Source organism: Biomphalaria glabrata, chromosome 1 (assembly GCF_947242115.1).
Source record: "Biomphalaria glabrata chromosome 1, xgBioGlab47.1, whole genome shotgun sequence".
NCBI classification, from domain to species: domain Eukaryota; kingdom Metazoa; phylum Mollusca; class Gastropoda; family Planorbidae; genus Biomphalaria; species Biomphalaria glabrata.
Genome location: NC_074711.1, coordinates 49,390,006 through 49,416,043, shown reverse-complemented (window position 1 = coordinate 49,416,043; position 26,038 = coordinate 49,390,006). Strand labels below are relative to the sequence as shown.

At 36.5% G+C, this 26,038-nt stretch overlaps 2 protein-coding genes across 9 annotated transcripts in view; both read left to right on the top strand.

Moving 5' to 3' along the window:
* The window catches only part of LOC106070880 (hexokinase-2-like), a 32,691-nt gene extending 26,209 nt beyond the window's left edge, over positions 1-6,482 (top strand). For both annotated transcript variants that reach the window (XM_013230860.2, XM_013230859.2), the window contains exon 11: positions 12-6,482. In XM_013230860.2, coding sequence (XP_013086314.2) covers positions 12-152 — 141 coding nt within the window. In that variant the 3' untranslated portion in view covers positions 153-6,482. The remainder of the gene's footprint in view (positions 1-11) is intronic.
* A 633-nt stretch (positions 6,483-7,115) lies between these two features.
* The window catches only part of LOC106059346 (sex-determining region Y protein-like), a 30,856-nt gene continuing 11,933 nt past the window's right edge, over positions 7,116-26,038 (top strand). Inside the window, exons 1-2 of one of the 7 annotated variants that reach the window (XM_056041108.1) lie at positions 7,116-8,006; positions 8,431-9,927. In XM_056041108.1, the coding sequence (XP_055897083.1) occupies positions 8,863-9,705 (843 nt within the window). In that variant the 5' untranslated portion in view covers positions 7,116-8,006; positions 8,431-8,862 and the 3' untranslated portion in view covers positions 9,706-9,927. Of the gene's footprint in view, positions 8,007-8,430; positions 9,928-15,305; positions 15,909-19,206; positions 19,491-26,038 lie in introns of those variants that run through there. The other 6 variants (XM_056041067.1, XM_056041089.1, XM_056041073.1 and 3 more) reach the window with 6 other exon arrangements.

Sequence of the window (26,038 nt, the reverse complement as noted above, 5' to 3'; positions counted from 1 at the left end):
TCCATGTACAGTTCAAACTGATGTTGTCACATGATGGCAGTGGGAAAGGAGCTGCACTTGTTGCTGCTGTAGCCAACAGACTCTTAGAAGAAAGTCACAAAGAAGAAGATGAACTGAAAACTGTCAAGTCAGTTAATTCCAAAACGAATTGATTCTAATGTCTGTATGATAAAATTGAGTTGTCTGTGGTATCTCTAGTTAGTCTATTCAAGTGTACATTACATTGTATTGAATTCATAAGCTCCATTGTAAGTGTTCATTCATCCAACTATTTATTTCATATTAATGCTGTCATCTATTGACATTTAAACTATGTATATTGGGATTATACAATATTTTTTTTAAATCAACGCTTGAAAAAAATTTGAATGTCAAAATTTACAAATAATATTTTATTATGTTACATGCCACAATTCATAGTCACAAAAAAAATCTTACGTTAGAAAAGTATTTTAAATACTGTCAAACCTCAGTTTAGAAATGACTGTAAAGTTTGAAAATGACTGAGAAAAGTATTTTAAATCCCATCAAATGACAGAGTTAGCAAGATGAGCAACAATGAGCAAATCATACTAGCAGGGTCCTGACATACAAGTAGTTGTAGCATTGATCAGTAGTGCATTACTGACTTGCTATTTCTCACTGCTTTGAGTTAGTTGCATAAGAGAGGAGGTGCTCTCATGGAATGTCAGCATTGACATTTTTTTTTTTCATTTTTTATGCAAGATGAAAATGTTGAGCCCCCATGTCTTTTTCCTAGTAATCTTAATAAGTCAAGAAAACCAACATTTCAAAGTTGTGCTGTTTGTAAGAACAGGAGGAATGCTGTCTGATAGTCCATTGGAAATGAATGGTGAAGTTCCAAATTTCTTCAGTAATTACTATAGATAATTAATAAAAACTAAGTCTACAATGTTTGAAGATATTTTAACTAGTACATTTGTTTTATTATATTATATAGGATTATTTTATTTGACCTTTGCCAAATTTTGTGTAGACTTTAAAAGAGTAACTTCAGCTTGACTGTAAAATTACAAATGTTTACAAATGCTAAATGTTCAGTGCTCAGGATTTGTTGAGCAAATGCTTTGCTGGGTAAACAAAAGAACAAACAAATGAGTTCAGTAGTTAGGCAGGAACTGTCAAGTTACTTTAGCTGAAATGAATTGAACACACTGAAATTATTTGGCCAAGTAGAATGTAACATAAAGGAAGAGTTCAGAAAAGGTTACTAGGAGTCAAATTGCTTAAACATGATAAAACAGATTAAAAAAAGAAAGCGAAATGAAAATATACATGAGTCTTGATACAATAATGTAGACAAAGATTCCAGTGAAATTGTGTAAGGATATTTTGTGTGAAACATTCTTTTCAACTCTTATTATGGAGAACTATAAACTCAAGAAATACACTTGTAGTGCAAACTATAATTATAGTTCATGCTGACACTGTGAGGTTTGACTGTGTTTCATATTTAAAATTCATTTTTTTTTAAAGAAATTATAAAATAATTAAGGCATGATAGATCATAATTGTCTACATTTTGAATTTGACAAAGTTTTTTGAATACTAAAATTATTAATGAGCTTGTACAGAAAAAAAAATCATCACTTTAAAGATTTGGCCAGAGATGAAATAATGGACAAAATGTATTTTGAACCTGTTCCAGATGCTCTATTACATTGATAATTAGGACCTTTCAATTATACCATATTGTATCAACTCATGGAAAAGACAATTTAAATATTTTTTTTACTCCACACAACTGTTACTTCAGGGAAAAATCTTCAAAGTAGTAACAAAACAAAATTGGAAAGGGAAATGAAAATGTCTGAGTGGCCAAAAGTTGATCCATGTTTTTATAAATGAAATAAAGAGATACCAGAATTAGAATGTTCTTGGGTGTCAATAAAGGGTTTCAATTTTTTTTTTTTTTAATTAAAATTGTCAGAGGGAAAAATGTTTTTGTACAATTTGTTTCCTTATAGTGGCTCTGTATCAATCTGCCTCTCTCAAAGATATTTAGTTCCTCTGTATCAATCTGCCTCTCTCAAAGATATTTAGTTCCTCTGTATCAATCTGCCTTTCTCAAAGATTTTTAGTTCCTCTGTATCAATCTGCCTTTCTCAAAGATTTTTAGTTCCTCTGTATCAATCTGCCTTTCTCAAAGATTTTTAGTTCCTGTGTATCAATCTGCCGCTCTCAAAGATTTTTAGTTCCTCTGTATCAATCTGCCTTTCTCAAAGATTTTTAGTTCCTCTGTATCAATCTGCCTTTCTAAAAGATTTTTAGTTCCTCTGTATCAATCTGCCTCTCTCAATGATCTTTAATTCCTCTATCAATCTGCCTCTCTCACAGATCTTTAGTTCCTGTGTATCAATCTGCCTCTCTCACAGATCTTTAGTTCCTGTGTATCAATCTGCCTCTCTCAAAGATCTTTAGTCATTCTTTTAAGTTCTTATTACTTTCCTGCATCTTTCAGTCCAGTGTTATTTGGGCATTTATCAGTGGCTTTTTGATTCAACTTAAAGGCAAACAAGCATTCTATAAATTTTTTTGGGGGTCATATTTTGTTTCATTAATTCTGCCATCCCTTTCTTATGTTTGAAATATAAAAGCATTAATAGGTTAACATTTTTGTTAGTGCCATTATAATGGAAGTAGCTAAAGAATAAAAAAATTTTTTATAATGCTTCATTGCCTAATTGGTAAATATTAGAATAGGAAGTTGTTTCTGCCCTGACATTGCATTAAATTTCTAATTTGCTTTGCGTATTAGTATCAGGTTAACAATTTATTCCTCAGTCTTCTAAAATAGTGCAATTTAGGTGTGCCTGTACTTTATCCTTTCACTTATTTTTGTTTCTTTTGTCATGACCATGTCTTTTCTACTCTGTTATAGTCATCTTTCTCAAACTTAGTCATGACCATGTCTTTTCTACTCTGTTATAGTCATCTTTCTCAAACTTAGTCATGACAATGTCTTTTCTATTCTGTTATAGTCATCATTCTCAAACTTAGTCACTGTTATATTCTGCATCCTACTCAAATTTTGCAGATCAATACCAAACTTTTTTTTACTGCCAAGGATATCTTCAACTCATGTTTGTATTAACATATTCATGCATGCACTAATATCAAACAATTTTTTACTCTATTTTTAAGATTTTTGTTAATGCAAATCGACTATATTAAATCATTAGTTTTAACTTTTTTTCTGTAGCTACCACCTTATGACAAAAGAAGTTTTTGACTAGAATAAAAGAAATATCTCAACTTATAGTGTTAATCTAATAAGCTTGTGACATAAAGAGGAAACTGACTGTTGAAGTTTTGAGGACAAAAATGTTGACACATTAAAAATAAGTATTAAAATAGGATCAAAGTTTGTCTCTCCTGGCATTTTCATACCTTTCCACTCCACAATGCATTTCATTTTTTTTTTGTTACATTATACTTTTGTAATTATCTTTTTTTTATTTTTTTTTCCAAAATATTTTCTCAATAATGTCAGGAAATTTAAACTATACAAGCTAATTTCCTATAATTAACTGATTTTTTTATTTATCATTTAAAAACAATTTTTGCTTCATTACATTTTTCTTAAACTAGAACATTTTGCTATGAAAACCAAATTTGATAATTTAGAATTTAGCTAGATTTATGTATGCTTTGAAGTATTTTGCTGGCATCAAACAGTTTTGCAATGTATCATTTCTTACAAAATAGGGTCAAGGTGCTTTAAAAGATATTCTCTCCATGTGTTGCAAAGTTTTTTGTAAAACCTACAAATATAATTAGACAAAAAATTGTTTTTAAAAAGTATTTTCTACCCAGCTTTCTGTGTAGTCTGACTGTGCATTATAAGATCAGGTATTAAAGATTATACATCATTTCTTTTGAGATACAGTTTGTTTCTATTTGTGATAAAAAGAGCTACTTGTTCCAAGAGAAGGACCAGACATTTATCTTCATTGTGATTAGGATCAGCTGTGTTGAGTGAGTTCCCATGTAATGACAATGTTGAGCCTAGTAATGAAGTTTGAATCTTCACATTGGTACTGCTAGTTGAGCATGGACAGTTTGTATTCTCACTTGGATGTTCTCATGCTTGGGAAAAGGTCTTTCATAATTTATCATTCTCTTCCTTTGAGTTAGAACAAACTATTTGACCATTGAGATTCAATGAATAAAAGGATATTCTTATTTTGAGTAAATTGCTGTATAAATTATTTTTTTTAACAGAAGTTTTTGCTTTATTCTGTTTGTAATATTTTGTAGTAAGTCTGAGGAAAGTGAACAGAACATTGACATGATTGAAATTAAAACTTAGCTTCCAAATGGATTCATTGAGGAAAGTGAACAGAACATTGACATGATTGAAATTAAAACTTAGCTTCCAAATGGATTCATTGAGGAAAGTGAACAGAACATTGACATGATTGAAATTAAAACTTAGCTTCCAAATGGATTCATTGAGGAAAGTGAACAGAACATTGACATGATGGAAATTAAAACTTAGTTTCCAAATAGATTCATTTGCTGCAAGCATTTTTTTGTGCATGACTGCAGATACATAATTGTCTTCATATTGAGAAAACCTTTTGAAATTGATGTTTGAAGTTTTTATTTTGTTTAAATGAAACAAAAATCAGATTAATAAATAGTATGTTCTTATGTTATGTGAGGTTTAAAGTTTTTTCTTTATGCATATTAGTATGAGGCTCTTATCCATTCAAACAGTTTGGTTTCAATCCTTTCTAAATATATGTCATTACAATGTTTGGGTAGAGAATGCTTAGAATAAGATTGATATGAATGATATTATCTGTATCTTCTGAATTGGTTCTCTTCAATTCGCTGATTTTATAGTGAAGTCAAATCAAATTTAGAAACATTAAATATTTCTGTTAATTCAACCCCCCCCCCCCTCTTTTTTTTTTTTTTAAATAATGCATTGAGCCATAAATTGATTTCAATATAGGAGAGTGTTATCTCTAGATCTTTCATTAAAACTATTTTTTTTTTTTTTTTTTTTTTTTGCAAAATTTTTGTGATAGCTAATACACAGATCTTATACCTTCCAATGATGCTAGCCACCATGTTTTTACAACTATTATTTAATTCTTGTACAAAATGTTTTTTCTTGAAACAAAACATGTTGAGACTCTAAAGCTGAACAAATTATTTAAAGAAATTATGAAACCAATTTTCTGACAAACAAAATTGAATTAGATCTTATTTTGTATTACGTTATGAGCATTAGTGTGCTATGTAGAAGACTTCAGCGCCAATCTCACATCTCATGTCATAGTTTTAAATTTGACATAGCGCCCATATTTTTTGTTTTTTTTTGTTCAGACCAAAACCTGATTTGTTCAAGTATTAGTTCAAATCCATCATAATATTGACCGAACGAAAATAGCCATCAATACATATCATATCTGTATGTATCAAATAAAAGTAGATATATTTTTATTTGTCTGTGCATTTCTTCATTGTGTTTTGCTGAACCCACTGGTTCCCTTAGTAACATTTGTTTCAAGCTTACAACTTAGTTTAAACAAAAATCAATCCGTCTCATGCACTACTTCACAATGTTTAGGCTTGACTCATGTTTACATCTATGAATGTTGAGTGTACACTGTGTGAGTTGGCTGCTACTTTTTGCAATATCAAAATTCAGATGAATTATTCTGTACTAAGGATATAATAATGAATTAATTCACTTTAGAGCAATATTTGCTTCTCTTTGACATTTGATTCTAAATATCATGAATTTCATATTTATTGATTGTTGTTGTTTGTTTTTTTCCACTTTTCAGCTCTATTTAGTTTCAACACATTTCTTTATCTCTTAGATTGAAGGGCAGAACTTTGTTGTGTGTTGGTCAGAATGTTTGTTGCTATTTTAACTAGTGTCTCACTTGAGTAGGAAACAAAATTTTATGAAACCTACACAAAATATGATTTCACTTCAAGAATATATGCTTCAATTTAAAGGATAATTTTTATAGCATTGTTTAAAATTTTACTAATTTAATTTTTTTAAATGTCTAGATATAACCTTTTACTAGTTCATGTTTGCACTCTATACAGGACTGACATTGAGTCTCATTTTCTCATCAATTTACTTACTGTGGAGGTGTACTTTAGTTTTAAAGTTGGTCTCTACAAGTTTACATTGGATTCTATCAAGATTTGTTCTTTTTATATTGTTTTCAATGTCATTCATTTATTGATTTATAATGATGCAAAATGTTTTGTCTGAACTCTTCATGCATGCATGCTACTTTAGATGCCTTCTGTTACATAGCCCTCTCTTTTGGTGTAAATAGGTGATAGGATTTTACCAGTGGTGTATAGAGTTTTTAAAGAAACTTGAACATATAAATACAATGAAAAATTATTCTGACATGTATGAAGACAAAGTATAGAAACCTTCTTTTACATTTTAGATCGGATTAAATGGACTAGAATTATCACAGTCTTAAATTGTTTGTGTGTGTGTGTAATGTTTTTCAGTGTTCTCTTGTAAATGCTTTGATTTCTTTATGATCTGAAATAGAAAGTCATTTGTATAGAGTCTAATTAGGGTGACATGTTGAAAGGAATAGTAAGCGCCTTTGGGTTCATTGTTCAGGAATTGCTACTTTAGTCTTAAACTGTCTACCCACTTTTGAATGGCTATATTAAAACATGCACAGAGAATTTCAAATCTCGTCCCCAGTCAGTTAATGACTTTTTCAATGTACTGGTAAGTGTGGCAAAATAAGTAGGTCGTAGTAACCCCCTGGATGGAACTACTTCACTTTTTTTTATCTTCGGACAAGACGACAAATTTTCACTTTTTTTTAATCTTTGGACCAGAGGACAAATGTTCACTTTTTTTTTAATCTTTGGACCAGAGGACAAATGTTCACTTTTTTTTAAAAAAATCTTCGGACCAGACGACAAATGTTCACTTTTTTAAAAATCTTTGGACCAGACGACAAATGTTCACTTTTTTAAAAATCTTTGGACCAGACGACAAATGTTCACTTTTTTTAAAATCTTTGGACCAGACGACAAATGTTCACTTTTTTTTTTTATCTTCGGACCAGACGACAAATGTTCACTTTTTTAAAAATCTTTGGACCAGACGACAAATGTTCACTTTTTTTTTTTATCTTCGGACCAGACGACAAATGTTCACTTTTTTTTAAATCTTCGGACCAGACGACAAATGTTTTATTTTGGACTTGATAGAAATAACGAAATGACTAAAAAAAAAAAAACAACGTAAAAGGTGTGGAGAAATCTGAGATGATAGGAAACAAAAAACCTTAGGTTTGTATTAATGGCTATTGTAGAGATATAAAAAGGTAGAGATCAAAAGGTGTACCAACTGTAGAGATCAAAAGATGTACCAACTGTAGAGATCAAAAGATGTACCAACTGTAGAGATCAAAAGGTGTACCAACTGTAGAGATCAAAAGATGTACCAACTGTAGAGATCAAAAGGTGTACCAACTGTAGAGATCAAAAGGTGTACCAACTGTAGAGATCAAAAGGTGTACCAACTGTAGAGATCAAAAGATGTACCAACTATGCCAGATAAACAAAAGTCAATTTCAAAGCATTCTTATTCTCTCGCCCCTTTATATTTTCTCTCAACAGTGTGTCTAAACGAGATGAAGCAGAAAGGTGCCGTAACCTCCGAACGCAAGATACTGTTGTAACCCTATTCGCGACGCAATAGGGTTAACTGTGTGTGATCAGCTGACATATGTTACACAGGCCAGTAATACAGTTTAGCGTGCTATATCGAAGGGCAAGGGACAGTACTGGCATGAACTTTGCACGTGAATAGAACCCGGGTTATGATAAGCCTGCGTGGACCAGAGACACTGTGTGTAAGGCAGTGCAGTTAAGGACCGGGACTGTTAGTCTGCCATGAAGTCGGTCCTGGTGGAGTCTTGAAGTGAATGTACGAGTCCAGGAAGAGATAGAGACAGTAGATTTTAGTACGGTGATGTACAGTGTAGCATTTTTAGTTGTTGATGTGTGCCAATTGTCTAGTATTGGCTGTTATCTATTTGACCATTGTTAAAGTACCAGATTATTTGGAGCTCTTGTTGTCAGGTTGATGTGTTGTTGTGTGTTTAGCAGTGTTTACAGAAGTCCTGATTAGGAGAGATCGTAACAATACCTTATACTCCTTTTAATAACCGCAGACCTATAAATATTAGTATCGGTTATTACAATTATTGTTGTTATTATTACTTTATAGATCTATATACAGGGTGATTAAAACTATAACCATTAATCTTTTGACACTCGAAGACTAGCCTTATTATATTTCAAAAATAAATTTAAAATAACATTTGATACCTAGCTGGAGACGAGTGTTGTATATAACTTCAATTTTTTTATTTCATGCTTCATAAGTGTTCAATGCGACCACCACCGGCAACACGGACAACATCAATCCGATATGAATGACCACCACAGGCAACACGGACAACATCAAGCAGATATGAATGACCGGCAACACGGACAACATCGATCCGATATGAATGACCACCGCAGGCAACAGAACATCAAGCCGATATGAATGACAGGCAACACGGACAACATCAATCCGATATGAATGACCACCACAGACATCAATCCGATATGAATGACCACCACTGGCAACACGGACATCAAGCCGATATGAATGACCACCACAGGCAACACGGACATCAAGCCGATATGAATGACCACCACAGGCAACACGGACAACATCAAGTCGATATGAATGACTACCACCGGCAACACGGACAACATCAAGTCGATATGAATGACTACCACCGGCAACACTGACAACATCAAGTCGATATGAATGACTACCACCAGCAACACGGACAACATCAAGTCGATATGAATGACTACCACCAGCAACACGGACAACATCAAGTCGATATGAATGACTACCACAGGCAACACGGACAACATCAAGTCGATATGAATGACTACCACAGGCAACACGGACAACATCAAGTCGATATGAATGACTACCACCAGCAACACGGACAACATCAAGTCGATATGAATGACCACCACAGGCAACATGGACAACATCAAGCCGATATGAATGACCACCACAGGCAACACGGACATCAAGCCGATATGAATGACCACCACATGCAACACGGACAACATCAAGTCGATATGAATGACTACCACCGGCAACACGGACAACATCAAGTCGATATGAATGACTACCACCGGCAACACGGACAACATCAAGTCGATATGAATGACTACCACCAGCAACACGGACAACATCAAGTCGATATGAATGACTACCACCAGCAACACGGACAACATCAAGTCGATATGAATGACTACCACAGACAACACGAACAACATCAAGTCGATATGAATGACTACCACCAGCAACACGGACAACATCAAGTCGATATGAATGACTACCACCACTGTGTTGATGCTTCCATCTTTCATGTCATTGATTATTTCATGGAATTGATATTTCTTGGCAACGGTGAAAAAAAACTTTGTCTTCAACAGACCCTAACTCAGTTTGGGGAGGTAGCAGGCCAAGCGCAGAGAGCACCTCTTCTACCAATCTTTCTGCTGAGGTGTCGCCATTTTCCTACAGACAAATTGAAATTGACATCCAGTTCAACAATTCAGTCCATTACAATTCTTTCAAAATGATTAAATGCCTGGTGATTTTGGCGAATTCTTTTGGAATTACCTGTAGATCTAGATGTATATAAAAGTATTCATATTTGTAAAAAGGATTTTTGTTTAATTTGCTTTGCAAACATCAACCACTTTATTTTTTTGTCCAAAACCTAAACCTAAAGTTCGTTACTATGAACATCTAGTAATGCTTTACTTCAAACATGAACATCTAGTAATGCTTTACTTCAAACATGAACATCTAGTAATGCTTTACTTCAAACATGAACATCTAGTAATGCTTTACTTCAAACATGAACATCTAGTAATGCTTTACTTCAAACATAAACATCTAGTAATGCTTTACTTCAAACATGAACATCTAGTAATGCTTTACTTCAAACATGAACATCTAGTGATGCTTTACTTCAGACATGAACATCTAGTAATGCTTTACTTCAAACATGAACATCTAGTAATGCTTTACTTCTTAAATGCAGCATCTAGTAATACTTCGTATCTTTACTGGAGCATCTAATAATACTTCTTAACTGTGCCATCTTGCAATACTTCTTAACTAGGTCATCTTGCAATACTTCTTAACTGGGTCATCTAGTAATACTTCGTGTCTTAACTGGGTCATCTAGTTATACTTTTTTACTGGGTCATCTAGTAATACTTCTTAACTGGGTCATCTTGTAATACTTCTTTACTGGGTCATCTAGTAATACTTTTTAACTGGGTCATCTTGTAATACTTCTTAACTGGGTCATCTAGTAATACTTCACTTGTCAACTGGACCATCTTCAATGTCAATGTCTTAACTGGGTCATCTAGTAATACTTCACTTGTCAACTGAACCATCTTCAATGACAATGTCTTAACTGGGTCATCTAGTTATACTACTTAACTGGAGTATAGAGTAAAACTTTACTTCTTAACTGGAGTATCTAGTAATACTTTACTTTTCTTAACTAGAGCATATAGTAATAGTTCACCTATTTGTCTGCTAAACCGTTTGGGGCACCACATAATCTGCCAACCGTCTTTCTTCATTCCTCTCTGTCTTTTGCCTTGAATAGAATTTCTTTCAATGACAGGCCCGTCCTTTCCCATGACTTTCACTGTCTGCTTCTTAACTGGAATTATACTTCATTGAACTAGATCATCTATTAATAGTTCACATCTTAACTGAAGCATCTATAGTTATACCATGTGCGTAGCCAGGATTTTTTTCAGGGGGGGGGGGGGCTGAATTTGTTTTTGTTTTTCTTTTTGTGTACGCAATTAATCTTCATTAAATTCAGTCCCTTCATTCTTTCCTACGTTTTTTTTTACCCTCGAATGGGTTATTTATGGTGTTAGCGGAACAACAGTAGACGCCCATACCCTGCCAGGTAGGAGGTCTGTGGGAGCGCTGCAAGTTCACCCAGTGGGGTCCGAGGTGGAGCCCCAGCGCCAAGCATTATTTCCGTTTTTAAAAACTAACCAAAAAATGCATATTCTCAAGTGTCTACAGTGAATTATCCTGTTACTCTTCTATAAAAAAAATTGTAAATCAAATATGAAATCTGCTATTCAATGCACTTTTATTTAATGGCGCCCAGTGACTGGTAGAAATTGGTAACTATATATATATATAGTTTTGCATTAGCTTTTATTGACGGAGAGAGGTTAGCCCTTTAGGCTACGTTCATGGAATTTACGGGCTGTAGCTTTGCTTTTCTTTTTATTGGAAGGGGTGTTTTAACATCAAAACCTCTCCTGGATACGATCGTGGGATTTATTTATTTGAATGAGATTTTTAACATCTAGACTCCCTTGGCTACTATTATGGAATTCGGTGACTAGTTATCCATCAGTTTTTTTTTAATTAAATAAAAAGGGGAGGGGGGGGGAGAGGGTTAAACTCAAAACTCATTTTCTAAGTAATTGAGCGACAACGTTTGGCCAAGTGATGGTTTAACTTTAACATTTCCCTCCAAAAAAAAAAAAAATTAACCAAAAAAAAGTTAATAAATATCCACCTCCCTCTTGCGGAAGGGGGACTATTTCATTTGGGGGTTAGGTGGGGGAATTGATCCCCGACCCCACTCCTGGCTAAGCCAATGAGTTATACTTCTCAACTAGAGCATCTAGTAATACTATAGTTCTTAACTGGAGCAATACTTTGACATGACATGTAGGCCTATAAGCACTGAGGCTTGAAAGAAAAAAATGTATTAGATCCTAAAGACTTTTTCTTCTTATCAATTGCAATCGAAGAGAATGTCATTTCATGCATATTTTTGCGCGAATGGTGGGATTCTGCTAAGCTGCTTTGTCTTATAAAATGTACTTAGTTAAGTCGTTTCAATAGCTTTTGATTAAATAATAAAAATAACAACAACAATAATAATAACAATAACAATACTTCAAGGCCCTTACCAGCCCTAGGAAGATTCCCGTTGCCAGAGGGCGGAACTGCCGCAGACCTGCCACTACATCACCAGAAAATTCCTCAATGGAAACTGATAAAGGGAGTACGATGAATTTTGTTTCCGTTTAACGAAACTCGACCCTGGCTGCGCCAGAGATGAATAGGCCCTACTCGTTCGTTTCTAACATAATAATAATAATAACAATAATAAAAGGCTAATAGTAATAATGATAATCCTTAAATAGAAATATATTTATCATACTTAGAGCAAACAATTTGTACGACAGCACACAAAATATAAATTCATTTATATTGAAATTGTAAGCCTGTTATGAAATTTAAAATCTTTTTCTTGAAATTGTAAGCGTTTTGAAATTTACAATCTTTTTTTCTTCTTCTTTGTAGTGTTTATAATTCTTTTTAACTTCTCAAAGGCGTTTAGGTTCATGGTAACCCTAGCGGCGCTAACCCATCAGTAACACAAACCTATATATATATATATATATATATATATATATATATATATATATATATATATTATATATATATATATTAGGGGTGCACCGGATAGTCGCTCCGGCTCCGGCTTCTGCCGAATATCCGGCATTTTTTACTATCCGGTGCTATTCGGCTCCGGTCGGATATCACTACCGGATAGTAAACCGGATAGTAAAAAATACACCTATTTAATATGCATAAAGTGGACCTCGTTCCATTAATGTCTGTTGTAGAATGTATTAATGTTTATATTAAAACAAAATAAAGACAAGGCGTGTTAATAACTTAATATAAATAGAAATGAAACATTACATCATAAATGCGCTTTACATACAGAGCAGCAATGGCTGACACTTTTTTCAATTTGTCTTGACCTTTGAGTAGGTAAGTTAAAATGTTAAAATGCTACATTCCTTGACTACGTCATGCTGACCAGACGTCTGTCTAGCTGTGCGGGTATATCTCCAGAGGTAGAGATGAACAACTCCCACCCCCTTTTTATTTGTTTAGTCCATCACATTGAGGTTTTTTTTATAGGTAGGTGACCACAAGTTAAATACGATGGACGTAGGTTTAATGTCAGCGTATTGACACTCTCTAGAGGTCACACCTTTCGAGGGAACTGAGTTTGTTTATTTAGTAGTTAATCTTTATTACGGGGGCTGGACTACTATAGCCACACCTCTAAGGTAACCAGGTATATTTCCAGATGAACAACTCCCTCCCCCTTTTATTTGTTTAGTCCATCACATTGAGTTCATTGATTGACAGGTGACCACAAGTCAGATACGATGGACGTAAGCACTCTCTAGAGGTCACACGGGGAACTATGTTTGTTTACTTAGTAGTTAATCTTAATTGGGGGGGGGGGGGTGGACTGGACTTCAAGCCAAACATCTACACGGGTATCCGGACAAAGAGTTTGCTTATTTGGAGAAAAATCTTAATTACGTGTTTGGGCTAGAGGCCACACCTATTCAGGTGTGCCGAGTTACTTGAACATAAATCTCAATTAGTAAGCTGGACTAAAGATCACATGCACCTAAACGAGTGACCTTTAGCTACCGCGAGATTATATAGCCCAGTAAGCCAGTAACTAATTATTTTGTAGAAGACACGACCAGGGCTATCTTTAAATGGAGAGTTAAACACCCCCTACTCTTTATTTTATTTCTTTGGTCCATGACACCCAATTTATTGATAGACATTGACCATTTTTAAGCCAGAATGAAAAAACACAACGTGCTAACAAAGGATATTACACTGTCAATAAATATTACGGTTAAATAATTTTTCTAACGTGTTAACTTGAATATTATTCCTGCAAAAATGTGTCTTGATTTGATAATAATATTCGTAATAATTTGTGACAGTCAATTAACTCCTTGTTATTACTATTTTTTTTTATTACTTAAGATGCGTACTTAGCCACTGTGTAATAGGCTAGGACGACTTTTACACACCTGACATCCATAGGCTTACTTTCGTTCCCTTTTGTAACAGTTACTGAAACCACGAATAAAATAATTAATAAGTAATAATTAAGGAAGATGTTTCTAACATACGATCTTTGCATTTAATATTTCTTATGTACGTTCTTTGCACAATAAAATAAAACAAAGATGTGCATGTTTGCGTGTGTGTATTTTTTTTGCCTTGTATTAAAATCTATAGAAAGAAAGCTAATTTCATTGTTTAATTCTTTTGACTTAATAAATAACGGAAAACCTTACAGTAAATTTTAAAATCGCATAAAATAAATTGAATAATAGTACCACAGTTAGATCTAGCAAACAAAGAAACAATATGCTGGAGCGTAAAAAAAAACCCCAACAACCCTTGACCTCTAACTAGTGGACGGATATAATTTATCTATATGCTTGACTGACCATGCCAATGTGTTATCTTTTTTGACTGACACCCAACTCTATTGCGTGCGTATGCTCAAGGAAAAAACAATGCTTGATGGTTAACACAAACAACTATACACACTACACTAGGACTACATGTGTAGGCTCACTAGGTATATCTGACCAGGTTGTTGGTCTGAAATTCATGAACACATACATCCGACCACTATACAAGGCAAATTGCACTTTACTTATGAGATTTACATTAGTAACTAGTTAAATATATACTAACATTATTTACATTGACCTTCCTACACACATCCTTTACAGTTGGTGGCTTCGTACATACACACAGACATACTCATGCTATACACATTTTTAGAAATACTGTTAAGCTTGAATAAATCAATCAGTAACAGAGTTTAAAACTATAAGGTATATAAAAGGAAAAAAAAAAAAAAACCAACCAATATAGGTATGTTATTTAACAGTTTCGTAAAATGTTCAGCAACACAAGCTATTAACAAGACACTTAGGTATCCGGCTCCAGTCAAGGCCGAATATCAAATTTTACTATCCGGTCATAGGGGCCGGATATCAAAAAGTACTATCCGATGCACCCCTAATATATATATATATATATATATATTATATATATATATATATATATATATATATATATATATATATATATATATATATATATATATATATATATATATATATATATATATATATATATATATATATATATATTACATCTAGATCTATATAGGTCTTTGATCTGAAAAGAAACCTCTCACTCCAAAAAAAGTATATAAAAGGTCAATATAGCCAAGGGAGATAAATATGTTTCATTTGTAACTAAACATAGATCTAGTCATTATTATAGAATCTAGATTTAGATTATAGATCTAGTCTAGATCTATACTTATACATAGCTCTAGCTAGCTCAAGATTTACATCTATCCACCAGTTCCCTATTCATCATCAAAAGCGGAAATTACCCAAATCAAGTATCATGCTATGACTAGAATGTCACTAGAATCATAATAATTTAATGATAATATCATTCGAATGTCTAGAATAGTCTACATTTTAGAATAATTTTAATCTACGAATCTACGTTAACCGTATGTAACTAGACTAAAGTTACAAGTAGATCTACTCGACTCTAGATATTTATTAGATCTAGACATCTAATCTATATATAATACTAATAATGGTAATATAGTTTATATAGATAGACCTAGAAGGCTAGATCTACCGTTGACTTGGACTTGTGTAGTCTAGTCAGACTAAGACTAAGTTCTTATTCTAGACTAGATTCTAGATTTATAGATAATTAGATTCTAAATAATAATTAATAATTCTAGATTATCTAGATCTATGTGAGTATGTCTTTATATATAGACGGCTCAACTTTATCTGCACTGTGCTTCAAGCATTTGTACTCTAATGGAAGTCAGGTTAGCTAAACTAATTTTAATATGCATTTAATTTTTTTTATTATTAAATGTAGATCTAGTTTGTTGTAATTTAACTTTCATTAATAATAATGATATTATTAATTAGTTTACGTAACTAGATACCAGGTTTCTATATTATTATATTATAGTGACAATTGTCAGTAACCTAGACTTAGACATCGAGCTGACAAAAAGGATAGGAAAAGCTACCACAGCATTGGCAAAACTCTCCAAGCGCGTCTGGGAAAATGGTAAATTGACCACAGCGACCAAAATCCTAGTCTACAACGCCTGTGTTGTGAGCACTCTCCTTTATGGCAGTGAAAGCTGGTCAACATACATGTACCAAGAGCACAGATTGAATAGTTTCCACTTGCGCTGCCTGAGACACATAATGGGCATCTCTTGGAGGGACCATGTCTCCAATCAGGAAGTTTTGAGATTGGCCAATATGAACAGCATGTATGCTCTCCTGACACAAAGAAGATTATGCTGGCTCGGACATGTCACCCACATGCCAGATGGTAGAATCCCAAAAGATATCTTATATGCTGAGCTTGTGGAAAGATTCAGACCCAAGGGCCGCCCAAGACTAACATATAGAGATGTCTGCAAGCGAGACATGAGAGCCTCAGGCATCAGTGAAAGTATGTGGGAAAACATAGCCAAAGACCGGAGTGCATGGAGACAGACTGTGCGTGCTGGGACAACCCTTGCTGAGAACAAAAGAATTGAAGCGGCTTTAATCAAGAGGGAAAAAAAGAAAGCTGCCCTGTCTGCTAGCCCTAAATCAGAGGCATACACATGTACGAATTGTGGCAAAGTCTGCCGTTCTAGAATTGGCTTGATTAGCCACACCAGATTCTGCCCCGTCTCAAGATTAAGCCAAAACCAGTGACTCACTTGGGTGCATCCATTGCCTTTCGAGACAAAAGGAGCCATATATATTATCTTATAGTATAATTGTTTGAACTTGTAAATCTATATTCTAGTCATTTAGAATTACAAGACGTAGATCTAGAATCTAGTTTCCTAAAATCTAGATTTATTGGTTCTAATTAGATTCTATTGATTATTAGATCTAGATCTAGACTATGTACACAATCATAACATTCATGATGATCATGATGTTGTTTAGATCTAGATCTAGAATAGTATGATATGAATAGATCAGTGCCGCAGTGGTGTAGCTCAGGGAGGCTTGACTTCTTTGGAGGCCCCTGGATTTTGACATTTGACATGAAATAATGGCGTATTTCAATATATTTTAATATTTAATGTAAAAATATTCTGACACTCGTTTGGGAGCCTCTCTCAAGTGTGGGCCCGGGGGGTGGGGGATTCAAATTTGGACTCCCCCCCTAGCTATGCCACTGGAATAGATTTGACCTGAAGACATTGCAGTGAAGTAGTGTAGTAGCCTGGGCCTATGCCCTAGAACAGGGGTGGACTGGGTGTCAAGTTGGTCCTGGCATTACCATATGACCCGACCCACAAATGATGTACCAAATATTATGATTTTGTTTTAACCCTGCCATGCACACCGCCATCCAAGATAGTGCAGAAGGTTCGCACTATTAGTGACAAGACTAAGTCGGATGTTGACATGAGAGAGAGAACGATTTCCACCCAAGTGAGAGCTGATGTAAAGATACTGTGCTCAAGACATGTTGTTCTACATGTATTTGTGATGTCCTGTAAATAAACATCTATGTCTCGTTGAGTTTGCCTCAATTCAGTTATAACATTGGTGTCAGAAGTGGGATCATAGGCGACTCAACGAGAAGAAGTAGGATTCGATCACAATGGCATCGTTGAAACAACTAGACCAGCTTTTAGTTAAAGAGTTAAGGCAGGAACTTCGTTACAGAAGCCTGAAGCTTGGTGGTAGCAAGGAGGCGCTTACAGCTTGTCTCCGGCAAGCCCTAATTGATTAAGACGAAGCTTATTGGCAAGATACATGAAGGCATTGATGCAATGTGTGAACAAATTAACAGTATGGGGAACAAGGTAGATAAAATGGTGTCTCAAATGAAAGAAGGAGTAGACTCGTTGTTAAAGCAGCAGTTGCCTGTAGACTCGTTGGTAAAGCAGTTGCGTGGTCAAGACTGTGGCTGCACAAACAGTGGTGACGGAGACGCTGGGGATTGGATCACCGTCTGTGTTGTGGGCAAGTCTTGTGGTTGTGACTTTCAAGATGAGAAACGTGACAACGATTGCTGTGACGATCTCAACGGGATGTACAGAATCAAACGGAAAGAGACTAATGAAGAAACTGAAGTTTGTTATGTGCCTGAAGCGTTTGTTCCTGTTGTACCTGATACCTGTATCTCAATGAACTGGACAGATGAAGACAACGCTGGTTCTAAGCCTGTTGCTGTAAACCTTAAGGACCTCTGCATATCTGCCGGTGCTCACGAGGTAAATTCGAAGCTCGAGAATCGCATCCAGAAGTTAAGCATGAACTGTACGTGTGGCGCATCACACAGAGAATTTAGATGCCAAGAAAACCACCAACAAAGTATGTGTACTGCCATCATCATCGACATTGGCATAGACGAATGTCAATCAACCCAGGCTAAATCTGAGCTGGCAAGAGGAAGACATCTTCAACTTGAACTTGAAGAGACCTATCTCATGGACGTGAGACTATTAGCTGCGGGTAACTGCAGCACATTGAACTTGTTTGCAACTTGGCTGCATGTGAAACTGAAACTTTCTTGAGAGGCGTCTGTCGAGAGGGTCTGCTGAAGCACCATGTTCGAGCCACGGCTGTGTTGAAGAAAACAGTGCTTGACACTATCTCCTTGTGTGTTGAAAAGCCAGGTCATCGTCTCAACAACAACCTGGTCAACTGGAGAAAGAGAAAGCGGCGGCCGAAGAAAAGTGTGCGGATGGCTTCGTGGCCCTAACCATGCCGCCTGTGACTCCCACCAATCGACCTCCACCTGAACTGTCAAACCTCTACTGCACTGTTTCTTTTTGGGACCAAAAGTGCTAAGAAGGGGGCAATGTTATAACCCTGCCATGCACACCGCCATCCAAGATAGTGCAGAAGGTTCGCATTATTAGTCACAAGACTAAGTCGGATGTTGACATGAGAGAGAGAACAATTTCCGCCCAAGTGAGAGCTGATGTAAGATGCTGTGCTCAAAACATTTATGTCTCCTTGAGTTTGCCTCCCTTCAGTTATAACAATATATTGTGCAGCCATTGGTACTTTTGAAAATATGTAGATTTAAAGCTGTTAATATTGGCGTGGATTTATGTACATTATTTTATTCTACATCTATTTTAGCAAAGGTAAAGAAATATTTAAAATTGCTGTTAAGATGATTTCACATCTCATGCTTTTGGACGCTTCCAAGCGAGAGTGTGGCGAAATAAATCGCTCCGCCTGTCTACAAAAATCAGTGTCTACCAAGCAGTGGTTCTCTCAACCCTTCCTTGTGGATCTGAGACATGAGTACTTTATAGAAAGTACCTAAGACTTCTTGAACGCCTTCACCAAAGATATTTTCACACTATCATAGACATATGGTGGCAAGACCGCACTACAAACAGCGATATTCTTACTAAATGGTATGAACTTCTTATAGTCCGACATTCACGCTGGGCAGTCACTTATCCCGTATGGGGGATGAACATATGCCAAAGGCAATTTTTTTTAGTGAGCTGAAAGGTGGTCGGCGTAACAGAGATGCCCCACAATAACACTTCTTTAGAATACTAACGCGATGTTTTTAAGTCTCTTAGGAAAAAAATGCGCTCTTACTTTGTTACAAGGTGCACGTTTTACCCTATGACGTAGAGATTTTACATCACTTGATGCTTCGTACTAAGATAAGATAAGATAAGCCATAATGAATATACTAATTGCAATATTAAATGTCAGAAAGTAACCATTTTAGAAGTTACACTGCAAAGTCTTTCTTCCAAGCCAATAATAGCCCAATAGTTTTACGCAAAAGATGCAATGTAAAACGGCACGACTTGAGCTGTGTTTTTCTACACTGTTGGGGGGGGGGGGGACTTAAGAGACTTTCTAATCAATCGCCATGTACAATTACATTGAGAACTAACAGAACGAAAAAGCAACTCTTCAATTTGATAGTCTTTACCCCGATCCTCTATTTTAGTAATTACAAAAATATTCCCAAAGTGACTTTGTGTATATATCTATATCCTTCCTTAACAAATTATTCATCCGAGCGAGGCTCGGTCACCGGGTACTATAAATAAAAAAATCTCTGAAACTGCCAAAGCAGGAGATTTTGTACCCAGGCTCCTTTACCTTTAACTAACAAAATAGTTTTGATAGATTTGCAGTCTCAACATGACAGTTTTGTGAAAAATTATAAGCTTTCTAAAAAAAAAACTTTATTTATTCAGTATGTATAAAGCTTAAATACTTCAATTGTACAAAATAGACTGCTGCTTTCCTTTACCTCAAATTAAATAACTAAAGAGAACAGCACACAATTTTTCCTTGGCACAGTCTGTAAAAGAGCTTACAACTCAGCAGTGGCTAAAAGAAGAAGAAATATTTGTGAATGCCAATTAAAAATGTGTGTGTGTGATATGAGGATGATTTTTTTTAACATGGTTCATGGGGGTGGGGCTGAAAAGCAACATAGAGCCTGTGAATATTTCAATTTTACCAAACAATTATTTATGTCATTGTTGTTTGTTTGAATAATTAATTTTCTTAGTTATGCCTATTTGCTTAAGGGCTATATATATTTATGTCACAGCAAAGTGAGAAATGCAGGCATTCTACAAATGCCTGGCATTTTTTGGGCAAAGTACGAAATGATTCTCCATTTCCAAATTTGCCCAGGCATTTTATAGAATAACTAGACATTCTATAGAATGACTTATTCTGTGTTAGGCAAAGTAAAAAAATATTAATAAATAAAATATAAATGAGTAAAAAAACAACCTACAAATGAACAACAGGATTTCCTAAGACTAAAAATACCTTTGTTGTTTTGTTTGTTTGTTTTACATGTTTCGGGTGTTCCTTCAGAGTTGAAGATAATTACTCCCTAGTCCAAACCTCCCGCAGTTATGTACTTAGTAAAGAAGGAATAAAATACAAAGACGAATTTATTTTCTAATACAAACTCTTACATTTCACTTATTATCCAAATCCCTACCCAAAACTTGGCCTCGCGAAATCCGTTTCGCATAGGGACCACGTTTAAGACCGGCCCTGCTTTTTAGTGACAGTTGAATACATAGTAGATAACTTGTTCTCCCCCACCCCCTCTTTATTTTTCCTGGCGTAACTCTAGTTCGTCCGACTTACAGAAATAAAAGAGTGATCTTTCCTTTACTTCTTGCTTGCGTGTCTAAACTCTTGAGCCATGAAGAGAATTATATATATAGATACCGGTACTCTTAGATTGACTTAAAAAAAAGGTCATGCTAGTAGGTGTCAGGTGGGTTTTGTCCTCGCGCTCATCTAGGGTATGATGTACTCCGCCGGGCTCCCCACCTGAGCAGTGTTTATTAGCTTTATGCCGGGGTTATAATTTAGCCTTGGCTCGTCTGCCTGGGCACCCCTAACAGTCTAGTAATCAATTTATGCAATACATATCTAGGAACGAATAAACCAACTATATACTAGTGAATAACAATATTGCATATAACAACAAAGGTTTAATGAGTTAATGATATATATGATATTATGAGGCATACATTATGAATAAATATCAATGGCAATTACAGATTACATTCAAAGGGCTATAGCACACCTTAATCTCAGTGCCATAGTCAATCAGGCTTCACAACGCCAACCCAACGCCACAGGCAATAGTCAACTACAAAGCCTACAACTCAGAGTTGACTCCAGCAGAGTCCCAAGCCTGCGTCCCTAGATAAGAAAAATACACACTCCTTTGATACCGCCATTCTCACGATTATTAAAGAAACGATTGTAAAGCTACGACATGTAGAAGATAGTAAAATAAACTAACTTACCCAATACTGGGGAATAACACCACACAGATAACTCAATCTCAAGGCACCCCAAGAGAACACAAAGAGACTCATCTCAAGGCACAACAAAAAAACAATGACACCAATATAGCGCATCCTTAGAAACAGAACTAATAAGACCTTATGGTGCTCAAACGAAAATACCCTACCAGATGCGCACGACATCCCCCCTCTCCCTCTAACTGGATCTTGCGAAAACAAGTCCAGTCTTCAAAAAAGAAATTGAAAACTGAAGTAAATAGACAGCAAAAGGAATTAGGAAACATTGCCCAACATTGAAGCCGAAGAATACAACCTTCATAAAGTTGAAATTACAGAATTATTCACATAGATGATGTCGCAAAGAACAACATCCATCATAAAACTATTATAACATTACAATGCATAATAAAAACAAGCAGTACATATTACATACATATTCATACATATCAAGCAATAGCTATAATAAAATAGTCTTTTTGTGCGAATCACACCGGTCTTGAGCACAAGTCTGCAAGTATATTGTCCTCTCCTTTTATGTGACACACGTCGAAATTGTAGTCCTGGAGCATCAGCGCCCACCTCGTAACACGGTGGTTCGTAAAGTTCGTGCTCCGGAGGTAAGCCAAGGCCTTGTGGTCTGTCTGAAGGTGAAACGTCGTTCCCCTAAGGTATCTGTCCAGTTTTCTAATGGCAACTACAATAGCCAAGCCTTCTCTCTCGATGATGGAATACCTCTGCTCCCGAGGCAACAATTTGCGACTCACATACTTGACGGGATGCAGAACACCTTTCACGCACTGACTCAGTATACCGGAGATTCCTTTGTCCGAAGCATCGGTCTGAAGAAAAAATGGCAATGAAGGATCAGGCAAACGAAGAATGGGGTACCTACACAGATACGCCTGCACCCTGCTCAAAGCCTCCACGCACTCATGATTCCAGTGCACCTTAACAGACCAACTCCGACATAGTAAATTGGTAAAAGGAAACAACTCCGCGTACCCAGGCGTACCTACTGTACAAACCCGCCAACGCGATTAATAGGTAGTATGATTAATAATTACACTCTCAATCTTACACCTTGCTGCTACGGCCTCGAAGTGCGTCAGGTACGCCAGAAGATCGTCCTCTTCCTTCATGCCTTGGAAGTTCTTGTCTAGCCTGTCCAAGACACTCTTTTGTCGCACCTCAACTGCCTGACCTACCACTGCACCTGCCTCTGGCGCCGACTTCTCTTTAAGCCGTGCCAACTCCAGTTCATCTTTTCTCTTGAGCTCCTCTCTAGCATCTCTCTCCTTCCACCTCTCGTGTTCCTCACGCCTGGCCCTCTCCTCTCGTTCATGTCTGGCGGCCTCATCTGCCTTCGCCTCTTTCTTCAATCTCTCCTCTCGCTCAAGCCTAGCCGTCTCTCGTTCAAACTCCTCCTTCTTGGCTCTCTCGTATTCAACCTTCTGCTCTGCCACATACCTCTCCAACCTCTCACCATCATACCCGAGAGCACGGCCGTCACTGATGAACTGGGCGGTTAGAGTCAACCTCGTCTCCATCACACAGACTATTAAATAATACTTACAGTCTAACTATCGCTAACAAAAACCAAAGTTAGATCATAGAGATAAAAAGGAAAAAAATATATATATTATTTCTTAATTACAACGGGCTAACTGAAATCACGGGCGCATCGACAAAAACAGGGCCAAGGACTTATCTGCTCAGTATCCCGCGTCGGAAGAAAATCGCCTCACTCCAGGCTCCGCAGGAGAGAAAAGCCACAGACAACCAAGGCCACTGGAGCAGACCAACGGTTCTAACTTCAGGACGGTTCCGGTACACCAGCCAGCAAGACACACAGTTTCAGGTCGATCCCGTCGACAGGCACTCGATCCACTCACACGTTGCCGCTCAGAGTCAGAGGATTCAGGCGTTGGTGACAATAAATAAAAGAACAGGTTACAATAGTTTCAAAGAGTAACTACACACTCTAAGTTTCTCGATACATATTGTGAACCAATCCCATTACGCAAAATACAACGAATGCTCGTCTAATCTATTTAGTGCTGCACAACAGCAGACCGCTTTAACATCATACTGATCACTTTAAAATATACAAAACATATCCATTATGTATCTGCATTTTATACTGGCCCTAGCGGTCAAATCAAGGACACAGAGGTCACAAAGTTGACATTTACTATTGTTTCCCAGAGCCCCCATTTCTGTCAGGTGGGTTTTGTCCTCGCGCTCATCTAGGGTATGATGTACTCCGCCGGGCTCCCCACCTGAGCAGTGTTTATTAGCTTTATGCCGGGGTTATAATTTAGCCTTGGCTCGTCTGCCTGGGCACCCCTAACAGTCTAGTAATCAATTTATGCAATACATATCTAGGAACGAATAAACCAACTATATACTAGTGAATAACAATATTGCATATAACAACAAAGGTTTAATGAGTTAATGATATATATGATATTATGAGGCATACATTATGAATAAATATCAATGGCAATTACAGATTACATTCAAAGGGCTATAGCACACCTTAATCTCAGTGCCATAGTCAATCAGGCTTCACAACGCCAACCCAACGCCACGGGCAATAGTCAACTACAAAGCCTACAACTCAGACTTGACTCCAGCAGAGTCCCAAGCCTGCGTCCCCAATACTGGGGAATAACACCACACAGATAACTCAATCTCAAGGCACCCCAAGAGAACACAAAGAGACTCATCTCAAGGCACAACAAAAAAACAATGACACCAATATAGCGCATCCTTAGAAACAGAACTAATAAGACCTTATGGTGCTCAAACGAAAATACCCTACCAGATGCGCACGACAGTAGGGGCATGCCGTGTATTCCAGCCCCTAATTGATATTTATCTCTTAGTAAACTCTGTTTCCTCATAAGATATGGCCTCTAGACAGTATTAGCATGTTGTCTTAATGTGGTCACGTGTCTATCCATAAACTCAATGTGATTGACTAAAGAAATAAGGTGGGAAGATAGACCCACACCACTAGACAGGTAGCTACTACAGTGTACTTTTTTACTATCCAGCCAACTATTCTTCAGTAATATCTGGCTGGAGTCATAGCTACCATCCGGTGCAACCCTATATACAACACAATATGAAACATCTTTTGTATCAACTTTTTAACTAGTACAATGCAGTTTTACAAAGTATGCAGACTTAGACAGTCATAATTAAGCAAACTTCACACTAAATTATTTAGATTACTGGGTAATAGAAATATTATTCCTAGAAATTGATATTATTAATAAAGTACTTTAAAGCAACATTTCACACATAATCTCATTGCATGAAACAGTCCTAGTCGTTCTATACAATTCTATAGCCTCCATGCTGTCCGGTCTTGGGCTATATCCTCCACATACATTGGTCGATGCCCGTGGTTCTCATGTCTCACTTGCAGACATCTCTGTAGGTTAATCTTGGGCTATCTCCTCCACATACTTTGGTTGATGCCCGTGGTTCTCATGTCTCACTTCCAGACATCTCTGTAGGTTAGTCTTGGACGGCCCTTGGGTCAGACTCCCTCTGCAATCCTAGCATATAGGATGTCTTTAGGGATTCTTCCATCTGGCGTGCGAGTGACATGACCGAGCCAGCGTATTCGCTGTGTAAGAAGAGCATAGATGCTGTGCATATTGACCTGTTTCAGAACGTCCTGGTTAGAGACAGGTCCCTCCAGGAAATGCAGTTTATGCGTCCAGGCAGCGTAGGTGGAAGCTATTTAATCTGTGTTCTTGACGCATGTTAGTTGCCCAGCTCTCACTGCCATAAAGAAGTGTGCTCAGAACGCAGGCATTGTATACTAGGATTTTGGTTGCCGTAGTCAATGTGGTATTTTCCCACACGCGCTTGGAAAGTTTTGACATTGCTGCAGAAGCCTTTCCTATTCTTTTTGTCAGCTCAGTGTCTAAATCTAGGTTGCTGGCTATTTTTGTTCCCAAGTAGGGGATTTCAGTCTTGGAGAGGCTTATTGTAAGGCTAAACTCTTGACTAGCAGCTGCCAGAGTATTCACAAGCCCCTGCAAACCTTCTTGTGAATGAGATATGAGTGCCGCATCATCGGTGAACAGCAGTTCCCTAATCAAGATAGCCGTCTCTTCATTTTGTCT